The sequence below is a fragment of the Protopterus annectens genome, chromosome 7.part0, assembly GCF_019279795.1.
Source record: "Protopterus annectens isolate FY-2018-M chromosome 7.part0, PAN1.0, whole genome shotgun sequence".
Classification (NCBI taxonomy): domain Eukaryota; kingdom Metazoa; phylum Chordata; order Ceratodontiformes; family Protopteridae; genus Protopterus; species Protopterus annectens.
This window is the reverse complement of record NC_056739.1, coordinates 1,584,337,662-1,584,362,583: the sequence shown is the minus strand read 5'-3', so window position 1 is coordinate 1,584,362,583 and position 24,922 is coordinate 1,584,337,662. Positions and strand designations below refer to the sequence as shown.

Genomic DNA, 24,922 nt, shown 5'->3' with positions numbered 1-24,922 from the left:
GAAAGATAAAGGAACAAGTCCTGGTTTTGCCTGTTTGCAGTAGAGCTCTATCTGATTAGTTAAGGGCAGTAACAGGAAGAATGTACTCTGGTGTTGGCGTAAGAACATTTGAGCCTGTGGCAAACCAAGCCTCCCTAGTTATATTAGATCTGATAATCTTAGCTAACGTAGGACCTAGCCAGCAATCTGTTCTGTAAGCAAATCAAATGAAATCAGCTGATCTAAACACATGCTCACAAAAATGAAATAAGTCCAACAGAAGAAAAACTTTAGAGGCTCCACGATCAGAACAAGGCAAATTTATTATCAGTTCACCAAAGAACAAAATGCACTTCCAAAGACAAATTAGTTCACCAAAGAACAAAATGCACTTCCAAAGACAAGTTAAGTGCTTTTGCCCGGGAATCTCCCAGGCTTCATCAGAACAATGTAAAACATAAAACACAGTACCTTTCATATTGTCTTTATATTTGTCTTTGGAAGTGCATTTTGTTCTTTGGTGAACTGATAATAAATTTGCCTTGTACTTATCCGTGGAGCCTCTAAAGTTTTTTTTCTGATCTAAACACATACCAAAGTGTCTTTTGCATTTCAACCACTCAGTGCACTGTACTGTGCTGTAAAGGTCACTAATACTGATGTAGAGATTGCAGCGCAGAGTATGAGAGGTACCAGACATACCTCTCAACCTCTCAGTGCAAAAGGTCTAGACAAAGCCAGAAATAATGGGGGGACAAAAGCCCAAAAATAGGGACAGATTTTAAATATTGCTCCTATAAACTTAAAAAGTTGTTAGAATAACAGGTTTTGCATTGTTATATGTTGTCTGAAGGATACAAAGTCTGAAACTCAAATGTCTATTTATTATTATTTAGTGACTTCAATCCTCAGCAGTTTTCTAGAAAACCACAAATTTTATGGGGAACAGACCAAAAATGTGACATAAATATCTGGACATTATGTGAAAATCTGGACAATTGAGAGGTATGGTGCCCGATACCTTTACCATAAGTTTCTTTAAATTATTACTTTATTGTTGAAAAGTTAGTTCCAGACCTAAGCACAATTTCTGTAGTTGTTCCTGCAGTGTAGGAAGCTTACCTCAAAATGACATCAGCATGTGGCAGTCGGGTTATTAATAGTGAAAACAATTAAAAACATAAATAAAAAACAGGCGAGAGATTCCAGGTTAAACCCTTGTGAGATCTCAGCTTTAGAGGTACCAGCCTCATGTGCTCAGAATTTTATATAACTAGTACTATGACTAAGCTAGGAGATCAGTCCGTTAATATCATCACTGAATCTGCATGGGACTAACCTCTTGGCAAGTTAACAACGATTTATTGTTTTGAAAGCCCACCTAAGATAATGAAACAGAGCAACCAATAAAAGTTTTTTTACACATTGACATATACTTAGTCTGTTAGTGACAAAAGGGCTAATCATTTTTATAAATTGTCTTTTTCTTTTTTGCCCACATGTTTTTTTTTTTGTAATTTATTACAGACAGTATAAGACAGTTATATGAGCTAGTTAGCAGAAAAATCTGCTTTATATACTGTTGCCTTGCAAGCATCCCTGACATTTTTGCAAACTTATTTTTTTCATTCCCATATTCTAGGTCCATATTTTAAACCTTAGTTTCACAGGGTGCCACTGTTCAAGCGCAAACATTAATTACAAAGGTTTTAAATATATCCTCAGAGGTTATTTGTATTCATTGAGCATTGCTGCATATTAGAAGTGCATTAATAACACTCCTCAGCAGGCCTCATTTGCCAAGAACTTTCTCTCCTTTGGGTTTTAAAATTGATGTTTTCGTTTGCAAGCCAAACATTTAGACATTAATTTGCAGGAATGGTTTATTTTGCATTTATTTATTTTAATGCAACTCTTAAGTTTGTGCATTTACGTCCTAACCATCATCCCTAGAAAAAAATGACCAGGTCCACTGCACACTACTCAGTAGTCTGAAGAATGCAATATATGAAAGCACTTGCTGATTTATGTGCAGTGAAATGTGGAGATGTTCTTCATCTCACATTGCTGCAGTCCTTACATATGGGGTAGTCCGCTGTCCTCGGTCGGCCCGAATACCAAAGTATTAGGCTGACGTCGGTCAAGGCGCTTAAAACTGACATCAGGACGTCAGGGTACAAATGCGCATGACCGACGTCATATCCTCAGTCTTTTTTGCTGCATGGTCCGATGCAGAAGCAGCGTTGCAAGTGCCGTTCGGCGTTCTGAAATTTTTCGAGTTCGGAGTTTCAGACCGAATCCAAGTTGGCTAAGTACCCGTTGGGAATATTTTGTTTTTTCTTGCCTCAGTGTTTTACCGGATGTCAGAAAAAGTGAATAACTGTATTTCTTGTGGGAAACAGATACCGCATAGGGATTATCATTCTTTGTGTATTCCTTGTTTGGGGCCGGAGCACGACGTTGTTGGGTGTCGCTTTTGTGCTAGGTTCAATAAGCGCACTATTAAGCGAAGGTTAGATTGTGCTAGGCTGGTCTTCGGGAAGCGGTGCAATTATAATATGCCATCGGACTCTCCGACGCCCGCTTCTACGAAGAAGCGCAAAGACAAAACAGTTAAACCCAGGCAAGATGAGTCGTCCGTTCCGGACGCCGGTTCTTTAGAGGCTTCAGTGGAACCGGTGGTTCCGACGGAGACTTCTCTGGCGTCTCAGGGGGAGACTTTGATATTGCAGGATGTCGCCTCTCAGGAGGCAGGTCAGGCTGAAGGGGCTTCTCAGGTTACTGTACTCCCCTCCCTTCCTAGGGTGGTTAGGCCCTCTCCTTCTGTTTCCAAGGCTTCTCCCAGAGGCAGGCCAGGTTTAGCTTCTGTTGGTGTCACTCCTAGTTCAGCAGGGTCTGTGCCCAAGAAGCACATGCTTAAAATGGCAGAAGATTTGATTACTCTGATTAGAGGTTCTTTGCCCCCTCCTGATAAGAGGCCTAGGGTGGAGCCAGAGTTGGGAAGTTTTGAGCAGGCTTCGGATGTTTGAGTCTTCGGCTGAAGACTTACAGGAGTACTCTCCTTATTCTGATTCTGATGCAGATGATTCTACTCCTTCTGCTTCTCCTCCAGAGGATTTTTCTTTTTCAGAGACACTTCATTCTATGAGGGAACATTTTAAGTGGGAAGGTCAGGACTTCTCTGATTCCCGGAAAAGGCTTAGGGAATTTTTGCTTTTACCCCAACATAGGCCCTTGGCTATACCCCCTGTTCTGGATGTTGTGGAAGATGTGTTTGCAGAGGCTTCACTTAATCCTGATTCTCTGCCTCCTGCTCCTGTTAAACTGGATAGGTATTACAGGGTGCCTGAGGCTCATAAATATCTTTATAAGAGTCCTAGGGTGGACCCAGAAACTATTAGTCAGGGACCTAAGGGTGTCAAGGCCTCGGTTGTAAAAAATCCGGTTCCTCTTGATAAAGAGGCCAGAGCTTTGGATAGATGGGGAAAGAAGGTCTATACATCTTCTACCTTAGCTATGAGGGCTTTGAATTGCCAGTTTCATATGTTGAAATATCAAAACTATCTTCTTTCTCAATTGAAGTCTAAGGTGGATGCTCTGGCGGAAGGCATTGAGTGTAAAGAATTACAAGATTTGGTGCATGTCTCTGAACAGGTGGGTAAGCATTCATTACAATGTGGCTTTGATGCTGTGCAGGCCTCGTCTAGGGTGGCTGCCACTGGTTCAGTTCTTCGCAGGCACGCCTGGCTGAAGGATCAGAATTTATCTGACCATGTTAAGACAAGGATTTTGGATGCTCCTTTGCAGTCTGATGTGTTGTTTGGTTCACCTGTGGAGTCAGTCTTGAAGAAAATGGAAGACAAGGCTAAGTCTATGCAGGCTGTTAAGGATTTTTTGCAAGTTCAGCCTCCGAAGTTTAATAGGAATTGGCCTGCTAAGGGGTGGACGTATCCTTCTTATGATTCTCAGTCTAGGGGTAGATCTAGATGTGGTAGGGGCAGAGCTCAGAGTTCTTTCAGGCCTAGAACAGGGAGTTCACCTGCACAATCTTCGGGTGTGGGCAGGGGCCAGTCCTTTCGTAAACAGGCCCAATGACCTACCTTTTCAGCTGCCAGATCCTTCTTGCATGGCAGCACCTTTGGGAGGAAGGTTGGCACTCTTCAAGGAAAATTGGAATTTGATTACCCAAGACAAATGGGTATTGGATATCATACACCAAGGTTACAAGTTTTATTTCCATACTTTGCCTCCTTTCAAAGGCATGCTGGACGTTCCTCCTCAGCAAAGACTAGAGGCTCACAAACAAATTTCTCTACTACGTCAAATAGGGGCCATACAACCGGTCCCTCTGCCATAAGTGGGCCTAGGGTTTTATTCTCGCCTGTTTCTAGTACCAAAGAAAGGGGACACGTGGCAACCAATTTTGGATTTATCTATCCTCAACACATATCTGGACATTCCCAAGTTCAAAATGTTGACGTTACAACAGCTTTTACCTCTGCTGGGCAAAGATCACTGGATGGTGACTCTGGATCTCAAGGAGGCCTACCTTCATATTCCTATCAGGCTCAGGTGCAGGAAGTATCTGCGTTTTCGGGCTGGGACTTCTCATTATCAGTTCTCTGCATTGCCCTTTGGCTTATCTACTGTGCCCAGAGTGTTCACGAAGGTTCTGGCTCCAGTGATAGCTTTCTTCAGGCTGAGAGGAATACAAATCTATCCTTATCTGGACGATTGCCTGATTCTGGCCCAAGGAAAGGACGAACTTCTTCATCATTTACAGTATGTGATGGCAGTGTTAAGATGCCTGGGGTATTCTGTGAACGAAATAAAGTCCAGTCTAGTACCCTCTCAGGACATGTGCTTTCTGGGTGTGAGACTGAATACAGCATCCCAGATGGCCTTTTTGACCCCGGACAAACAAAAGAATCTTTCTCTTTACTTCCACCAATTGTCTCGTCAGTCCAGGCTGACTGCAAGGACAGTCCTTCAAGCCTTGGGGTTCATGGCATCTTGTATTCTGGTACTTCCCAATGCCAAACTGCATATGAGGAAGCTACAATGGTATCTCAAAATGTATGGACACAGCACTGCCAAGATATGGACACTGTCATTCAGATAATACCTTGCATTCAAAAGGAATTTTTGTGGTGGGCTCAGGAATGTCACCTAAACAAGGGACTCTCTGTGACCCGGCCAGAGGCGAGTCAGATTCTAACGACAGATGCCTCGGACAAAGCTTGGGGAGCTCATCTAAATGGAAAATGGGTACAAGACACGTGGCCTGCCAGACTTCAACATCTACATATCAACTTGAAGGAGATGTTAGCAGTCCAATTTGCATTGATAGCTTTCAAGGAGTTACTTCTTCCAGGGCAGGTGTTGATTCTAACAGACAACACAACTGTCATGTGGTACATCAACAAGCAAGGGGGAACGCATTCTTATCCTCTATGCAGACAAGCAATGATTTTGTGGGAGACTGCTCTCAGTTTACAGCTGAATCTTCAGGCAAGGTTTCTGCCAGGTGCACAGAACTCCTTAGCGGATGTGTTGAGCAGACATATTATGGATCCCCACGAGTGGAAATTGGATCCTCATGTATTTCAGAAATTGACAGTGTTATGGGGAACTCCAGACATAGATCTGTTCGCTTCTCCACTAAATTACCAGCTGCCAAAGTTTTGCACAAAAAGGTTTCATCCCACAGCTTGGAAAGTGGATGCTCTCTCATTCAATTGGAGCAATCTTCATGTGTATGCCTTTCCACCTCTGCCTCTCCTCCCAAAGGTACTCCTGAAGGTCAGATAGGACAAGCCAAACATGATTTTAATAGCTCCGGATTGGCCTCGACAGCACTGGTACCCATTACTGAGAAGTCTGGTACGGGAGCCTCCATGGCCTTTGCCTTCGATTCCTCACCTGCTGTCTCAGGAGAACAATCATTTACTCAATGTCAAACTTCACTCTCTACATCTAACAGCCTGGCATATTCTGTTTTAAACCCTGGAGGGTCTCAGCTTCCACAACAAGTTTTGAATGTTATTTTGGAGGCCAGAAGGCCTAGTACAAGGAAGGTGTACGCAGATAAATGGAGGAGATTTTTATTTTGGAGTACAGCAAAGGACTTTGATGTTTCTAAACCTAATTTAGGTGTTGCTCTTCAATACCTTACTGAGTTACTGGACAAAGGTTTGTCCTTCTCCTCTATTAAGGTTCATGCTGCAGCAATTTCTGCTCATTATGACTGTGACCCACCATTATTTTCTCATCCTTTGTTTAGGCAATTCCTTAGAGGGGCGAAGAATATAAGACCCCCACGTAGAGCTCCTACTCCTGCTTGGGATCTCAATTTTGTGTTGGAGAAACTCACTCTACAACCTTTTGAGCCTGCAGCGACTGCCGAGTTGAAATATTTATCATGGAAGACTGCTTGTTTGTTGGCCATTACCTCTGCGAGAAGGGTTTCTGAATTACAGGCCCTTATGGCGGTTGAGCCTTTCCTAATTTTCCACAAGGACAGGGTATCTTTGCGTACTAACCCTTCCTTTATGCCTAAAGTAGTTTCTAGTGTGGCTTTAAACCAAACTATTCATTTACCTACTTTTTATGCAAACCCCCAAAATAAAGGGGAAAAGATTTTGCACACTTTGGATGTACACAGACAGTTGCGATATTATTTGAGCAGAACTAAAGGGTGTAGACAGTCTCAGCAGTTGTTTGTTTCATTTGCTTTGGGTTCTCAGGGCAAACCTGTTTCAAAGCAGACTATTTCTAAGTGGATTGGTTTTTGTATTGCTTTCTGTTATTCCCATCATGGTAAGGAGATTCCAGCTGGGATTAGGCCTCATTCCACTAGGGCTACTGCCACTTCTACAGCTTTTTAAGGGGTGGCTACTAAGGATATTTTGGAGGCAGCTACTTGGAGTTCAGTGCATACTTTCTCTAAGCATTACCACCTTCCACTTTACTCTAAATCTAGGGCTGGTTTTGCCACTGCAATTTTACAGGGCATTTTGGCAGCTCCTAATGCTTTATAGTTTTGCCATCCTCCCTTACCTCTGCTTTGGGATTCTACCCATATGTAAGGACTGCAGCAATGTGAGATGAAGAACATAGTACAGTTTTGTACCTACCATAAATGTAGATGTTCGAAGATCCACATTGCTGCAGTCCAACCCTCCCTCCTTCCCTCTGTATTTAGAGGTGGTTGTGTGGTTTGGGTTGTGCATATTGTAAATATTGTAAATATGATTAGTGCAGGGGTGATTGGGTGTTTTTTGCTGTTTTTTGGCTTTAGCCTTTCTTTTTAGGGCCTTCTGACATCTGGGGCAAGAAAAGACTGAGGATATGACGTCGGTCATGCGCATTTGTACCCTGACGTCCTGATGTCAGTTTTAAGCGCCTTGACCGACGTCAGCCTAATACTTTGGTATTCGGGCCGACCGAGGACAGCGGACTACCCCATATGTAAGGACTGCAGCAATGTGGATCTTCGAACATCTACATTTATGGTAGGTACAAAACTGTACTTTTTTCGCTTCAGGGGGTGTAGCCAGACACATGCAATGACTGGAATGAGGAATGCTATAACTTGAAGTAAAAAAATCCTGGAATAGTTACAGTGGTTATATCTTTTTGTATATTTTATTAGAATAGACTGACCTGGTTGACTTTTTTGCTAATGCATTGCCATTTTAAGATTTTGTTTCTGCAGCATTGAAGCATTGAAAAGCTGTGCTGTCCAGAAACATGCTAGTATTATTGGAAAGAGTGACTTTTTTTTTTTTTTTTTTTTGGGGGGGGGGGGGCATTCTGGAAGCCTGGCTAGTGTATGGTTAAAGAAATCCTGGTTGCATACTTCTTTGAATGTATTAACAGGTTTGTACTGTTATAGTTTAAAAGCTTATAGCATACATTGTACAAGTCTGTTACCTACTAATTAGCATTGCGTATCATCACTGTAGATTCTTCTTAAATATGGTTTCCACATGTAAGGCACATACCTCTCAAAGTCTCTTACATTTGTTTGTTTTCAGTTTGAGTCAAAGAGAATTCCATCATAGTGATCAGCATTTTATGTTATTTCCTTGTTCTTTGAGTCGTAATAGAACAGAATTTTAACTTTGTATATTGGAAGGCTAAAAAAGAACTGTACAGCAAAAGAAAATGACAAATAACTCCCAGAGTTCAATACAGTTGACCACTATCCACGGGTCATCATCCTTTCACTAATGCTTATGTTTAGAATGATTGAAGAAGACCCTTTTACTTTGTCTCAGAGTTTATTACATCCCATAATACATACAACAGAAATAAAAGTATTACTGTATGTTATATGGGTATGAATAGGGGTGAACTCTGAGTCTACAGCATTACTAGCCTGTTTTTTTTTCCTCCTTTTCTTGTGTGCAGGTTGGTGCATTCTGCTTTTTATTTAACATGTGATCAAGCAACATATTGTGCATGTTTACCGGCCTTCCAGACTCATTTGTATGTGTTCCATTGTGTTTGGCATTGACTGCATCTCTCGCTTCCCTTTTTTCTTTAATTGCAGTGCTTCTAATCACATCCTGTGGTCTTTGGATTTGCTGAATTTCTGTTTATCTTTTTACGACACTACTATTTTCACATTTAAAACACAGAAGCAAGATTTTTAAACTTGCATTTGTCATGCATGTGTGAAGCTAATTTTTATACTGTAAACTTTGAGTGATCAATAACCTGTGCAACTTACGTTTGTTAACTGTGTATGCCCGTCTGTTGTGCAACTTTCGTTTTTTAACTGTATATGCCTGTCTGTTTTAGGTTTGTAATGTGGGGGACAAGATGGTAGAGTGCCAGTTAGAAACACACAATCACAAAATGGTGACATTCAAGTTTGATTTGGATTGGGATGCCCCAGATGAGATTGCAACATACATGGTAAGCCTTTTAATATAATACATTTGGTATGTACAGAGCTGTTTTGTGCAGTAATTGTGCTAACTGATGAAGTTACCAGTGGTCTGATTTAAGCATGACTCTTGAGAGACTGATGTAACAGGCAGTTGTGTCAAAGGAAAGTTGGAGTTTAAATATGTTTTGCTAACTTAAAAGTTTGTATTTCAATACAAAACAGTATTAAATGTATAACTAGTCTTCAGTAGAAATCATCTTGTGAAAGAAAGCTGCTGTTTTTAGTCACCCAGCGAGAATACAATGAAATGAAATGAAAAACTGCAAAAAAGATTGCCACTGCTGCAATGATAAATTCTAAAATGTCAGTGAGAAGTGGAATGCCCATTAATTTGTACAAGTATTTGTGCTGATCAAATATATTTCATTTATATGTTTTTAAGAGCCAAGCTTGTTTTTAAACACTGGTGATCAACACTCATTTGTGTGATTACTAGAGTGCAACTGCCTGGCCTTTCCTTGTAAAGATAAGTTGCTGGTAAACCAAGGATTTCCCCTTCCACCTTGATTATGCATCCCTGGAACAGGAATGTATGAGTAACTGGGAAGACGTAGTCTCTCACATTGTGGGTATGTGTATGGGACTTGCCCCTTGCTAAAATGTTATTTTTTCCTCTGATTTTTTACTCTTGAATACTTTTCACATTCAGGAGCTTTGTGTTCTCCATTGTGTAAGGTGATCACATAAATCAAACACTTACCATGGAGCTATTTTTCTCTTCTTTCGGCATAGTTAAATGTTTATTACTTATAAAATTGAGTAAAAGAAACTCTGAGAGCTGTGGTGTTATGGCTGCAGCAATATTTGTGTAGTCATTAAGATGACTGACCACCAGAACTTTTTCAAACATGACTTGAGCCGAAAGCATCAGTATCCATTTAAACAGACATAGCAAGTATTTACATCAGAAAACATAATGTGTTGCCAGACAGCATGCATTCAATTATTATTATGAGCACTGGAGAAGCAGGCCATGAAGGGATGGGGTTGAGTAGTTTGTATTGGCTGTCCCATCCTTTGAGAAGTGGGTGTTGGCTGAGGCCTTCCACAAGAGCTCTAGCAAGGGAAGGCCATGAATTCTGTAGTGCTTCCAGTAGGGCTGTTAGCCTACAAAGATGTATTTACCCTTTAACAAAGGGCACAGCTGTACGCAATCACAGTTACAAAGAACAGTGTAATAGCCATTGCATGGTACGTGGTGGTGATAGGAAAATTCATAATCCCCTGAATTCTGCTGGATTGCTGGCTACTACCTCCTCCTCCTCCTCCCAGTGCTGTAGAATGTCAGGAGATGGGGGACTTTGATAGTCATCAGTCAGACAGAAACCACAAAATTATTTAAAAAGTTCCAATCTTGAAATTAAAGTGTGACAGCTGTAACAGAGCATATAATACAAGAAAGATATGTATGACAGATATTTACCTCTGATGGACTGGTATCCCAATCAGAACTGGATCTCTCTCCTACACCTTTGTTAGCCAGAATACTGTCTGGCTCCCCCATGACCCTGAATATTATAGCGCAGGTGCTGGAGAATTAATAAATTACACAGACTTTGCAATGGCTTGAAAAGACAAAATCAGAATTCACAGTAAACAGTCATTGGTTACAACCTATCTGGAAGCATTAGCAGATGAGAGAGTAGCAAAAGGGTTGCATAAGTATGAAAAGATAATAACTAGGATGATATGTGAAACACTAAGAAGGTGAAAGGATTAGAGGTTTGAGTTAACGAGGAGAAAAGGGAAAAGCATAAGAGATGTACAGTATAACAACGCAGCTGTTGTCTATGCCAGATTAGTTTAAGAAAACTAAGTTACTTGAAGTGTAAAGGTGGCAGAAGTAGAACTTGAGTTGGGCGCATTTATTGCAGTGGGGTAAGTTTAAATGGAAGGGTTTAACCTGATGTACTGTGAGTGAGTTCTTAATGTGAGTGAAGAGTCAGCTTCATATGGATGGAACAGTTTTAGGTCATGGCTTTACATTTGTTATGCTGCTAATGGAAACTGAAGAAAAATGGAAATTTATTCAAGGGATGGGGAAAGTGGGATTTGTAACTAAATGAAGATTTAACGTTCTTTGAAACTAAATCCATCAAAATTGGCTCCCTGTTATAATTCCGAGACTCTTAACTGCAAGTCCAAAAATTTTGAAAATGTAGATGCACAGCGAATGTCAAACATCACTGTTTTCCCTGTAAAGTTATTAATATGTATTTATTTATTTGTATTTATTTATTTTTTGCAGGGGGACAAAGCCCACCTGCATCAAACTCTGAGATTGCAATACCTGCAGAAAAGAAAATACTCAAAGAAAGAGCCATCTCTGACTTGGTATATCCAAGTCTGCATTTTCTCTTATTCAGTCTCACTCTTCCAAGGCTCTCTGTTATGAATGTCTGAATATCAAATGATTACCATCAAAAATACATATTGCACATTGTCTTCTAGGGAGTTGAGACAAAATTTCTTTACTTCCACTGTTCCTCGATTTCATTCTCTTAAACACTGGAATTAAGGAAACTGGTTCACCATTTCCCATTTCGTCACAATAGGGTTTGATGCTCAATAGGTAACTCAAGAAAGTGGCCATGATGATAATACAGATGCAGTTAATAATGAAGAGGTTGGCATAAGTCAAATTTAAATATCTGTGCTCTTAACTAAAAGGTTGTCTTCAGAGAGAGTAAGTTTATGAATGTAAAAGGATGTTCACTGGAGATAGTTAATGGAATAAAAATTGTATGTTAACTCAATGTGTGTTCTTTTACTGTACTGCTAGAGGCATATTATAATTGTGGGATGAGAATAAGCTTTACAGTTGAATGTCTGACTTTATGTATCAGAACATGTGAAATTGTATGTCATTTCTGACTTGTATCTGTGGTGGCTTATTTTGTATGGCATGGACAGCACAGTGGTGTTGTGAGTATCTAATGTGTTCTCTGTGTTCTTGTGGGTTTTCTCGTAGTGCTTCAGTTTCTTCCTATAGTCCAAAGCTGTATGGTAGACAGGTGGGTAACTTCTAAGCTGTCCATAGGTATATATGCATTATGGAAGAAAGGCCTGACAGTGTACTTCCATTTTCCCCATTGCATAGTAAACTCCGTTGATGATGGTAGCTGTTCAGAGAGTTGCTACAGGAGTTCCCTCTTTCTAGTAAGTGCGGATAAATTATGATGGAAGGAAAAATGAGAGACTAGGATCACCCCATTCACCCACACTCCTAAAGATGGTGACTTTTGTGGCAGAGGTACCTAAATGTGGTGGCTTGTGTGAGAGGGTCTTTCTTCTGGAAAGCTGAAAAGGAGACTAACTTTGTTTTTTCTTGAGAACTGTTAAAATAGATTTCCCGGAATTTATTATTAGCTTGATTCTGAGCACAAAGCACCAAACTGCATTGAGCTTAGTTTGTAGCAAGGTCTGCATATTTGCAGACTAGTTACTACTACAAAGAAGCAATGTCCTCTTTGAAAAGTATACCATGAAGGGATGAAAGTATCTGTTCAACCTGCTGGGGGAAATTTTCTTATGCAGAAATTTCGGACAAAGGTCAAAGGAGATGTGGGAAGAGGTTGTGTATGTACATGAATTAGAATCTAAAGGAGAGTCCAGGGAAGTTAATAGTAAGTGATGCAGAGGTAATCCTTGTGTGTGTGTGTTAGAAAGGTTAAAAGAGAATAATGAAACCACCTAGGAGTCTTGTTTTCAAAGAATGATATGGAGCATTTGAACATTTGGGTCATTTTTCTTTGTCCTGAGCACATCTGATTTACTGTTTGGCAATAAATGTCTCTGGAGTTCTTGTTTTAATGTAGGGGTTTTTTTTGCTGCCATGACTGTAGTTTGGGTGGACTTCTTCTATAGATGTCATTTCTGATCATTAGTTGACACTAGAGTGCAAGTATAGGCATTGTACCTGGTATGGGGTCCAAACTGGACATCATAAAGGGAGTTTGTTCAGCTGAGAACTTTAGATTTTGGTAGCATGAAGTAACCCCATCCTAATCTGTTTGTTTTCAGCTATAACTGATCCTTCTGCCCTATAGGAAATTATGTCCCCAGCCTTTTATTGAGATTTTGCCTTTTTGGAATTGTGTTCCTGTTTCCTCATTCCTAACAGGTTTCTTCACTATCGTTTGAATCTACCACTCTAAAATATCGCCATTGCTACTTGAAATGGTCCTTTTGGCAGTTTCTCTCATCCTCTGTTTAAATAAATAAACCAAGCCGGAATCCCCCTCGAAACAGCAGGGATAATCCACAGTAGCTTCAAATTGTGGATCCAGTGTTCTAAAATTATTTTACTTTTGCTTAATTCAGGTATGTGATTGTTCATTGCCACTTTGTATAAGATGTGTAGACCGTATTTTTATCATATTACTGAAATAAGCTTGCAGAATAGTGTATTCCCACATATACATTGCATTGTGCTAAATGTTCCGTAATATGATTTAACTGTAAGCAATCCCATCACAGAACATAAAAAACTAAATGCAGTTTTTATTTTATTTTATTTCACTTATGCTATGTTCCAGATGACTTTGTGAAAGCTCATATTGCTAAAAAGTAATAGTCGGCAGCAGAACTTCATTCAGGATAGCAGTACTTTTTTTTTCTGAGGAGGAAGGAAGCTCCACCTGATGTGTTTATCTTACAAAATAAACTTTATGCTTCATATTTGTGGTCTGTTCATCATAAAATATTTGGGTTGCTGGCAAGTTATTGAGGATTGAAGTCACCTTCCTATCAACTACCCGGTTTGTGGATTAATTGCTTCATTTTATGATAAAAAAAAATACAGAACTTTCAAATATGTCTGTTCCCTTTTCTTAGAGCTGTTCTAATCTCAGATGTGGTATGTGAAAGTCCACATTTTTGATCATACAATGAATCTATTAATCCACAAACTGGGTTCTGCATCTTTTTTGCATTAAGATTGTGACAAAACAACTGACAGCCATACTTTAGCTATTAAGAATTCCGTGGACCATTCACTGTAAAATGATTGGCTTTCTGGCAAGTCACTGAGGGCTAAAGTTCTCTTATTACAACTGCAATCCAGTCGACTACCCAGTTGGTGGAGTAATATCTTCACTCTATGACAAAAAAAAGCAGACTTTCAAATACCAAGTTTTTTTGGAAGTATTGCGATCTTGGAGTTGGTATGTGAAAGTCTACATTTTTGATCATACAATGAAGCTGTTCAGCCACAAACTGGGTGCTGTATCTTTTTGCATTTTTAAGATCATTCAAAAATAACTGTCAGCAATATTTCTCAAATATTCAAAATTCTACAGACTATTCAGTGTAAAATATTTGGATTTCTGGCAAGTCATTGAGGGCTGAAGTTGCTAAATAATGATAGATGAGCTGTGCTCTTCTCCTGCATGGTATGGTATATATGTTTGTAATTGTATTTTAAAATTGTCCTCGTCAAAACTACTGACATTTTTTCAAATTTTTTAAGATTTCTCATTTTGTTTTTATTTACCAACAAGCTGTTTGGGCAGAAGTTAGTAAATAATGACAGACATTGGAGTTTGACATTTTATATCCATCAGAAAATGCATCCCAACATACTACCTTGTATTCTAGCACCTATCGAAACTTGTAAGAGCAAAAAAAAAAAAAAAAAAAAAAAAAAGAAACCAATTAAGACGATGAGTTGCTTATGAGCTGCTTCCTGTTGGACACCGTTTGATTTCCTCAGCCTTCATTTGCTTACTGTGTCACGTTGAGCAAGTCATTTATCCAGACAGTGCCTTGGGGCAGTTGAGAAACTTGGCTAGGATAAAATCATCTTTTAGACTGACATTTCTTGTGAGGTATTTATCATGTTTTCATTATTCCAGTTTATCTAATTAGTGTATAGTTTGCATTTATAACCAGGTAAATACATTGGTTCAAGGACCTCCGCCATGACGGTGGTAATAACACCTACATGTTAGCAAACACATTCAGTGCTGTTATTACTTCATAGGTTTCTTTCCATAGACCACTTATCCCTGAATCCCCCAATGACAGAGGAACATGTACCGAAGGGACTTTCTAAGACCAAAACAAATACTTGTTACGTGTGTCGTGGCTATTTACCGCATTGTTTAAGAAACATTTCTGAGCGGGCCCTAGCAGAACATCTCCTCAAATTGTTTAAACATATTTTAACTATTATCAGTGCAGTTTGGTACAGTGCAATGGTAATACCACTCCAAAAGGAAGAACTACCTATAGAGGTTCATAGGTACTTACTAGGATATTTATCTTTGTTGCATTCCTATCATAATTATTAGCCCTTACATTTTGCAATACAAATATCCAGAGATGGGCCAAACAACTACATAGTTGGGTAATTACATGTTATCCCCTATCCATGAGTGTCAGTGGTGCTAAACCAGGGGAGAATTTGCAATTGACCATGCGTTCATCTGAACTACATTTGATTAAAGGAAGAGTAGGAGTCACCATTATATGGAGAGGAAGACTGTTCCACAGAAGTGGTATTCTGTGAAATAGATACCAGTCCCTCCAGCATGGTTAGTTAACTTTGACCTCTGACAAGTAAATGCCAAATAAGAATGGTCCAAGGACTGAACCCTGGGACACTCCACTAGTGACAGGTCTTTTGGAGGAGGTGCCACCCACTCTTACTTCCTGGATTCTGTCTGTGATTCAGTTTGCTGTGTAATGCATTACATAATAGTGAACATTTAACTGTGAGAGTTTATCTATGGTGCCAGTGTGTGAAATGGTGTTTAATGTCTTTGCAAGGTCCAGGTATGTATTGTTCCTTAATCTGCATGCTTCCTTTTCCTCAGTGACTTTTTTGAAGAAGTCAACCAAATTTAGTAGGCAGGACCTTCCCTTGATGAATCCAAACTGGGTTAGCTTGAGATTCTGCAGGTTAACATATATCCTGTTTATTTGTTCCATAATGATCCTTTCCATATGCTTGTATATGAGAACAGTCAGGCTTGTGGGTCTCTAACTACCTGAGCCCTTTGAAGCCCCACCTTTGTGCAGGAGAATGACTGTTACTGTCCATTTATGAAGCTAATATTGAATAGCCTCTGTAAGAAGTCCAACAAATTACATTTCAGGCTAACCTGTAGACACCCATGTATGTTATGTGGCCCCATAGATGTACTACTTTTGGCCTTAGATAATGCCTATGGTACTTGTTCTTGGGAGATTTGAGAGGAGGTTGATGCAAGTATTTTTTTCTGAGACTATGTGAGGGGACTGGAGGGTGATGTTATGGCTGAATTTGTTCACTAATACATTTGCTATGTCCCCTGGGTCTGAGCATGTAATACCATTTACTATTAACTCTGCACAGTGCTGGGCATTGTCTTTAGATTTTTTTACAGAGTTAAGGCTTTGTGGTTATCTTTTGCATAGGTGGCTGTGTTTACCTCATATTTGTCTTTGGCTGATGTGATAAACAGCCAGAGTTCTGTGTTTAGTTTAACAAGAGTGCTTTAGGGTTCTTCAGATTAAGATTTATTTTTACGTGTTATCAGTCTTTTCTTCAATTATAGAGCCTGCTTATATTGGGGTTCCAACATATGGGTTTATTTTTGAATTTGGCATTGTATTTGTTTCTGAGATGGTCAAATTACAGTTATTTAACTATTTACACATGAATAGAATTTGGCAGTAAAAGATTCCATGTAAGCAGTGAGATCATCTAGGTGGAAGGGGCTTTCAAATTTAGCCAAGTCATCACTCATTTTGTATAGATTACCTTTTGCATACTCCACGAACACTAAGCTATTGGAGGATGCTTCCGGCTTCATTCCTCAGTCTTAAGGTGCATGTGACTGACTTGTGGTCCAAATTGACTGAAGAGGAGACAGCTTTTGGTGGGCAGCAGACCTGCACCAGACTTGTAAGGAACAGGATTTTATTGCCTCTGGTTGGAGTGTGGACTAACTGGTCCAGAGAGATTGTACTGACTTTTGACTTGTATGTCTTCCAATTACGGAGCAATAGTTGATGTTTTCCATGAGGATGGTGTTTGGCTTAATATACAGGGACATCATACTGGTTAGGTAGGATGTATGGGCTGAGGGTGACATAGAGGAGAACTTGCAATTAGATATAATGTAATAAGGGATTTTGTTTCTAGTATGTGATAAGGGACTTTGTTTATACTAAGCTGAATGTGGAAGAGTTACAAATCATTATCTTTTCAAACAAGTCTGGAGGTGAGATTTTTTTTTTAAAGAACATTAAGTCACCTCCATCTTTAGTGCCTTTGTCCAGCATTGTGAGCTATACGAGTGAAAGGTATTGAAGCCCTGCACTGATGGGCTGCTTTCAATGACCTTAAACCAGGTCTCTGTGACAACACATACTTTAATGTTTTCTAGAGTAAGTAGTGCTTTTAGGGTGTGGATTTTTTTTTTTGTTAAGGTGCCTAATGCTGAGCAGCAATACTGTAATGTTGTTCAGATTTTGTTCAGCTATGTTGGAAACTTTAGGAGACTTATATTGCCCAGAAAAGGCACTATGGTGGTGGTGAAGGTTTTAGCCAATATTCATAAGCCCTGGGTGAAGAGGTACAGTCCATCCTTGGCAAAACATTTAGGACTGTGTACCATTTCTTCCCAGGCTAATGTATATTGTACCCAATTTGAATGACACCAGAAGCTAAGACAGTTATTTAAGTCAATAGTCTTTGTTTGTATTGCAGTATCAATCTTGGTGATGGCAAAATACTGTTCAAGGCTAGGTTCATACCTGCCTTAAATACACATCTTCCAAGATCTCCATCATGGCTTTCTTCATATAGTCCGGAGAGGTTGGTCTCAAATCATTTATACAGTGCTGTGTGTCAAATTGAGTACTTTTCATGCAAGGGCTTATGTGCATGCATGATGTGGGGAATCCTGGCACCTGATAGACCAGCATATGCTATCGAGAGTCTTATTAGACTTGACCCTCAGCAGTTTGACTTTGGTAAGGGGAGAATCCTGCTTAATGAATTTGGTTAACCACTTCAAATATGTGCATGAGCTGTCAACAGCAATCATAGTGTCATAACATATCTTGACTGTGTCAAGAGGTTTGACATCGTACTCCAGTGAATACCAAGATTTCCAGCTGAGTAAGTTCTCAAGTGACTGCAGATTGTCAGTTATTGTCAAGGTCCCCTCTGATACCCTTTGTCGTCTCCATGCTGGGCCAGTAATCAAGGAGCCTGAATCCTCACCACTGTCACTGGAGAGAGACTTTCACTTGGAATGCAAATGGCTGTACTCAGTATTTCCAGATGCAGACCTGTCTGCATCAAGCAGAATTTCCCTTAAGAGCACATGAGGAACACAGTCAGCCCAGGGTCTGGATTTCTTTATCTGTCTCCCTCCAGGTCCCCAGTAGGACTCCCCACTGACACAACTTCAGAGTTAGTCCTCTACCACTCTCTCTCTCTCTCTCTATGAAACCAGTGCTTTTTGTCCCTGCACCAAGTAGCTGACATGCACACACATACCTTGAGATTTGATTTGCACACACACACCTGGGAAAGGCTGGTACAGGTTTAGTAGTTATGCTCCCTTCTGCCAAGGCTGTAAGGAAGTTGTCACTGCCACCAGGCGCTACAAAGCCAGCTACCTAAGGCTCTTACAAGGGTACCCAAATAATACTGAGTGAAATCAATATTAATACAAATGGTAGTTTGACCAGCAGCAAGGCTTTCAGGAGTGGCCAGAGTCATCAACAAATAAATACATGCAAATACTCTCAAAACTTAAATATTTTTCTAAAATGACCAGCCACAATGAGAGGTTTAAATATATTTAATAATAAATAATAATTAGTAAAAGAACAAGAGACTACAAAATATCTGTTTAATCTATTTACAGTAAACACCAGAGTTTGTCACAGGAAATATTAAAAATAACACCAATGGAAAGTTTCACACAGTTATAGAAAAACAGTGCTTTTAATCTCACTATATTTTCCTGACTAATCTAAAAAAAAATTACTGTTCCCTAGTTGTTACTTACTACCGCAAGGCAAGATGATGTGGGTAAGGGTCTTTCTTGTCAGGTTTCCAAGAACAGACTGCAGAATGATGAGAGCAAACTCTTACTAATAGTCAACTATTATTTTGGCTTGCAAAATGACATCACACACATCTGATCACTTGACTCTGTTTCTCAAGCTATCACCAACACTAGAAGCTGACAGGATTTTAGCACCTATGAGTTACCATACACACACAGCTTTTCTCAGATCTCCTGGAAGTCATAATACTGTAAAATATTCCACTTTTCCTACAGGAGCTACAGCCTGTTCTCTGTCACAGACATTGCATTTCTGGCTCCATTCAAAACTGTGGGATAATATCTTTATGGCTTAATCCATAAAGTAATTTAATTTCAAGAATATTTTGCAAAGTCAGGTGGATTAAGATTAACCTCTTCACTTCCTGAATATGCTCTTACAATTGATACATTTAAATAGTTAAAATAATCCATGTACATTTCTTTTCCTTCCAGCAGGGCACACTGTTGATGCATTATTTTAACTTGTTTGCTTGTGTTAAAATGTATGTACATTTCTTTTCATTCCAGCAGGGCACACTGTTGATACATTTTAACACAAGCAAACATCACAAATACGTTTTTGCACAAGTATCTGTACAAATCAGTTTGATATACAAATGACATATGATTATTTATAAAATTCAATCTAGCTGTGTTGGCATATGTTACAAACCCACTGCCCTATTTCTCCTGGCATGGCTGGCAGTACCTCCTATCATCACATACCCTATCCTTTCATCACAAATGTACATATGTAAATCATTGTACTGAAAATGAGTTCTATGTAAAAGCAAAACAGTGCAGTATTGCATAATTTATTGTACAAGCTCTCCCCTGAGGATAGACAATATCCAGTTTCAAAAGGAAAATGTTACTAGAGACCTTGGATCATGGGTTGATAATTCTCTCTCTTTCCATAGTCACATGACAAGACTAGCTAGAAAATACTTCTCCTAACCACATCTGATTGTCAAGGGAATATAATCCAGATAAAGAATTTATCTTTCTTTTATATTCATAATTGATTAGCCCAAATATTCTGTGTAATGCCCCTTTCATGATGTATGTCATTAGATGCATCAAACATGGACACATTAGCAGTTATCTGCATGGAAGCATTTACTTCTCAGGTCTGTAAGAGGTGATCTCAAGCCTATATGACTCTGAATTTGCAGATGAGTGCTAGTTGGGAGTTGTTCACTCACCCTCATGCAGCCAAGTCATCCATGGTGAACTCTCCCAGGTGGGCTGTTGGTGTACTACAAATGGACTCAAACCTGGATAGTATCATTACTCTCTGTGGACAGCCCCTCCCTCATCAACACACCACTACAAAGCATAAACATAGGCTTGGACCTAGGAATTTTTTCTGCAAGTCTGCTTAGCCATTCCTGCTCTCAAAGTATGCGGTATAGTAAAAGGAAAATATTATCACTAAAGGAGAAGTAAAGCACTGTAGTTTTTATAGCAAAATGCCGTGGTCAAAACTTTCTGCCCAAAACTGCACATAAACAAACACAGCCGTTCCCTTATAAAAACTGCTAAGGATGTGTTTTACATGACAATGCCTATGGTAACTGCAACAATTGCACAACAAATTTCTACCCCCACTAACACTGTTACCAGGAAACATTTCCAGTACTAGCAGCCACACCAAACTTTGTCACACTACTTCACCAGCTATATGTTCAAGAATGTGTTTTGCACAGTGATTTGACATGTTTCCTAGTTCTTCCTTCTCGGGGCACGCCAATCAGTTGTGAGCATTCACTTTTACTCATAGCCAAGGCAGGCCTTAGGCATGGTTCAACTAGGTGGCTGCCTAGGATGCTGCTCTCGCTTCTTTGGTAGAGGAGCTTTTCAGGTATTTAGGTTCATCATTCCAACTGCTGCAGTAGCCCTTAGGCTATATGGGTTGTTTTTTTCCCCCCAGGAACAATGACTGGCAAACTTCAAAAAGCTGTGCACTCCCCCCCCCCCCCCTTCACACTAACTGCTTGGCTAATCCCCTGGGGGCGTACCCCTCAACTGGCCAAATTTTCACAGAATATCCAGATTTTTGCCTCATATTTTTGGTCTGTTCCGCATAAAATATGTGGTTTTCTGAGCTTTTGTAGCAAATCAGTGAGGACTGAATTCATTAAATAATGACAAAGCATTTGAGTTTGACTTCATATCCTTCGGAGATTCATGGTAACAAGACATTTTATTCTAGTAATTTCCTAAGTTTGTAACAGTAATATTTAAAAGCTGTTCTTATTTTTGGCTTTGTCCAGATTTTTTTTTTTTTTTTTGTGATAAGAGGTTGAGAGCTATGCCTGGAGGGAAATCAGCAGAGTAAAGCTTTCTTTAGTACTTTCTTAGCATCTAGAGAAGAAACATCGCTCATAATCAATCATAACAATCATTGAAAACAATTTTGATTTTGTGTGTGTGTGTGTGTGTGTGTGTGTGTGTACACCTGTAGCAGTCTGAACAGTAGTGACAAGGTAATGCTGTTCTTTTACATTTTGTAATCTCACGGACTGGAGGAAAGTGTTGTGAGTGTATGTGTGCTGCTTGCGACCATTCAGTGACAAACACAAAAAAGCCAAGGGATAGCGTTCCACAAAGCGTGTAATCAAATCGTATTATACTCTCTGCCAAATACGATGTCAAATGCAAAAGAAGCAACAATAGTTCGAGACTGTAACGTTAGAACTTTTATTATGTACAAGCACTTTCGGAGAGATTAGTATCTCTCCTTCCTCAGACAAAAATGAAACATTCACTTGTTACAGCTTCCCCATTAAATAGGGTGCCAATTAATCAATTAACAGACTACCATTTTGATTAAGCTAAATACCATACCAGTTAGTTTAAATGTTAAGAACACTTAAAAACATTGTTTAAAATCCAAACCACTCTGTTACCCCATCTTTATTGTTTAAAAATACAACTATTAAAACCATAAGTTACACAAGACTCACAACTCTTCCATTTACGAACGTTAATGCATGTTGTTATGCTATGCGATACGCGGTTAAAAAATGAGACTATAAATTACTCTTGAAAGTAATAACAAACTCAGTTTATGTTGTTATATTAACAATATATCCTAAACGGTTTCCGTTACAATAACGGAACCGTCTCATAAGCCCCATCACCTTATCTCTCAAACTCCACTCCCATCCATAGGTCAGCGACCAAAAACGCCGCCAGATGTTGCAACACATAGGTAAACAAAACCCTGCTCGCCATATACAAATATACGTGGGCATGGTACATTCAAATGCATAAAAAGACATATTTTTCTTCCATTTCCTTATATTTAATTTAAGCTATTATGTTCAAATGGGAATGTTGATGAATATTTGTTGTTAAACATCATTAAAGTCCGCCCTAGGCAGCATTGAATACAAGTTAAAATGAAAATCAGCAGTTTAATGATATCGATAATCGACTACTTGTCAATAGTATTTTGAAAAATCATAACCGTATTGACTATGTTTCTATACAAATGCTCTCCAAGCCATGTTGTACCACCTACAAAGTAAGACCTTATCTCCTAAGGGTCAAAAGCTTCAAAATACAGGTGAGCGATATCGCTTCATTTAAACCTGGGTGTATATGTGCGGCCGTCCTCAGTTGCCATAGCAACTCTTCTTTTTCTAATATTAATTGCCATGGACCTGAGTTGGCTTGTACCTTAATTTGCTTCAACACAGTAAAATTAAAATAGTGATCCTTGTTCTGAATAATATGGCAAGCTAATGCATTATTAATATCATTCTTAGAAATAGCGTATAGATGTTCATACATCCTTTTGTGCAATGCCCTTTCTGTCTTTCCTATGTAGAAAGCAGGGCATTGCCTACAGCTTGCTACATAAACAACTGCTCTAGAGGAGCAGGTGAAATTGCCAGTTAACCTATATTTTACATTGTTTATTATTACATGGCTGCCCTCCTGTACAAATTTACATTGATTACAAAACCCGCATTTAGTCATACCTTTAACCCTATTGAAAGAAGTGTGTTTGTTCATTTCCAGGAGTGCTTTTAGGTTAAATCCTTTTCTAAAGGTTATATTAGGTGTTGTACCTAGTAATTGACGCAGGTTTGTGTCTTCCATTATGTTTGCCCAATTTTTCTGTAGAATTTTCCTTATAAAATAATGATCAATAGAAAATGTACACAAAAACCTGACTCCCATGTCTGGTTCATTGCCTCTTCTTTTCTGAGTTACAATAATGTCTTGATTAGCTATCTCATTCCACCCTTTCCTGTTGAGGATGGGCTTAAAATGCCCAGATTCTCTTTTAAACCTTACTTCAGATGAAATCTCTAAAATGAGTGAATCGGGATATCCCCTATTAGAAAACATCCTAGTCAGATTACTACACTCATCATGGAAGTCCTCATCTTTGGTGATCATACGTGCCGCCCTCACCATCTGCCCCTTAACAACCACTCTTTTTTGATGTAGGGGGTGGCAACTACCAAAGTGAAGAAAACCATTAGAGTAGGTGGGCTTTCTGTAAATATTACTAATAAACCTAGATGCATGATTGTCTTTGTTCAGCTTTATATCTAAGAAGCTGATTTCAGTGTCATTCACTTCAAATGTGAAATCTAAAAAATTAGTCATAGTTTTGATGTTATCTGTGAATGGGATCACCATATCCGGGGAACCTCTCCATAACATGAACATGTCGTCCTGGTACCTTGTGTACCAGGCGACATGCTCCTTAAATAGCAGGTTATTGAACAATAAGGTGTTTTCCCATTGGGCCATTACGCAATTGGCAAAAGAACCCCCACAAGGTGAGCCCATTGCTACCCCAGAAGCTTGTCTGTAAACCAAATTGTCGAAACTAAAAAAATTGTATTTTAACACCAATTCCAATAAAGTATCAGTTATGTAGATAGTGTCCTGTTCAGCATGTCTTGACTCAAGGAACTCCCTAACCCAATCCAACCCTAACTGCTGTGGGATAACAGTATATAGATTTTTTACATCCACAGTCAAAAAACTTAAGTTAGGGTCAAAGGGTATTCTATTGATGTTCTCTAGGAAGCCCCATGAGTCCTTGCAAATCTGAGTTTCCTTTTCTATATATGGTTTTAAAACACTATCTACATATTTGGCACAGGCAACCAAAATCGACCCCCTACCGTCAACTATGGGTCTAAAAGGGGGGTCACAGATAGATTTATGGATTTTGGGGGCTCCAAAGAAAGCGGGCATTCTCGGTGCTACAATATTTAAGTAGGAATGGATGTTCGTATCTATAAACTCTTCCAAAAACAGATCCTCAAGTGTGGACCTAACCTTGTTATATGCTGTATTAACCTCATTGATGCTAGTTATTTCATATGAGCCATTATTCAAATGGATAGTAAGTTTGTTGATATAATCCTCTTGATTCATAAAAATAAGCCCATTACCCTTATCGGGTTTCATAACCCGAATTTTGCAATCCTGTAGTAATTTTATAAAATCACGTTCTTCAGATGTTATATTTAGGCTGTGTTTGTTTTTGTTGTTAATTGTACTTTCAGCCAAAAATCTTAAATCTAGTTCACAGGATTTTTCAAAAGTTTTAAGGTTACTTACTAATGGGGGGTTAAACAAACTAGCTATTCTAAATGGTCTAATAAGTGAAGAACTCTTGCCTAAAACAACCAACAGGTTTAACTTACGAACATATAATTTAAGGTCCACAATAGTTTTAACCATGTCCATATGAGTGTCAGGGACAAAGGACAGCCCTTTAGAAAAAAAGTCAGCCATAGCAGTAGAAATGTTGAGGGTGGTATAATTAAAAATCTTAAAGTCCCCCTCATTACTGCTTACGATGACTGGCTGACTAAACTCCGTCATCATTTGTTGTTCTGGTTCTGTTTGTTCCTCAATGTCATTCTGTTGCTGTTCGACCTCAGATTCC

The 24,922-nt window shown here is 39.2% G+C and overlaps 1 protein-coding gene across 9 annotated transcripts in view; it reads left to right on the top strand.

The window, feature by feature from the left end:
* The window catches only part of WNK2 (WNK lysine deficient protein kinase 2), a 2,812,908-nt gene that overhangs the window by 1,884,424 nt on the left and 903,562 nt on the right, over window positions 1-24,922 (top strand). For all 9 annotated transcript variants that reach the window (XM_044078134.1, XM_044078133.1, XM_044078139.1 and 6 more), the window contains one exon: window positions 8,788-8,904. In XM_044078134.1, coding sequence (XP_043934069.1) covers window positions 8,788-8,904 — 117 coding nt within the window. The remainder of the gene's footprint in view (window positions 1-8,787; window positions 8,905-24,922) is intronic.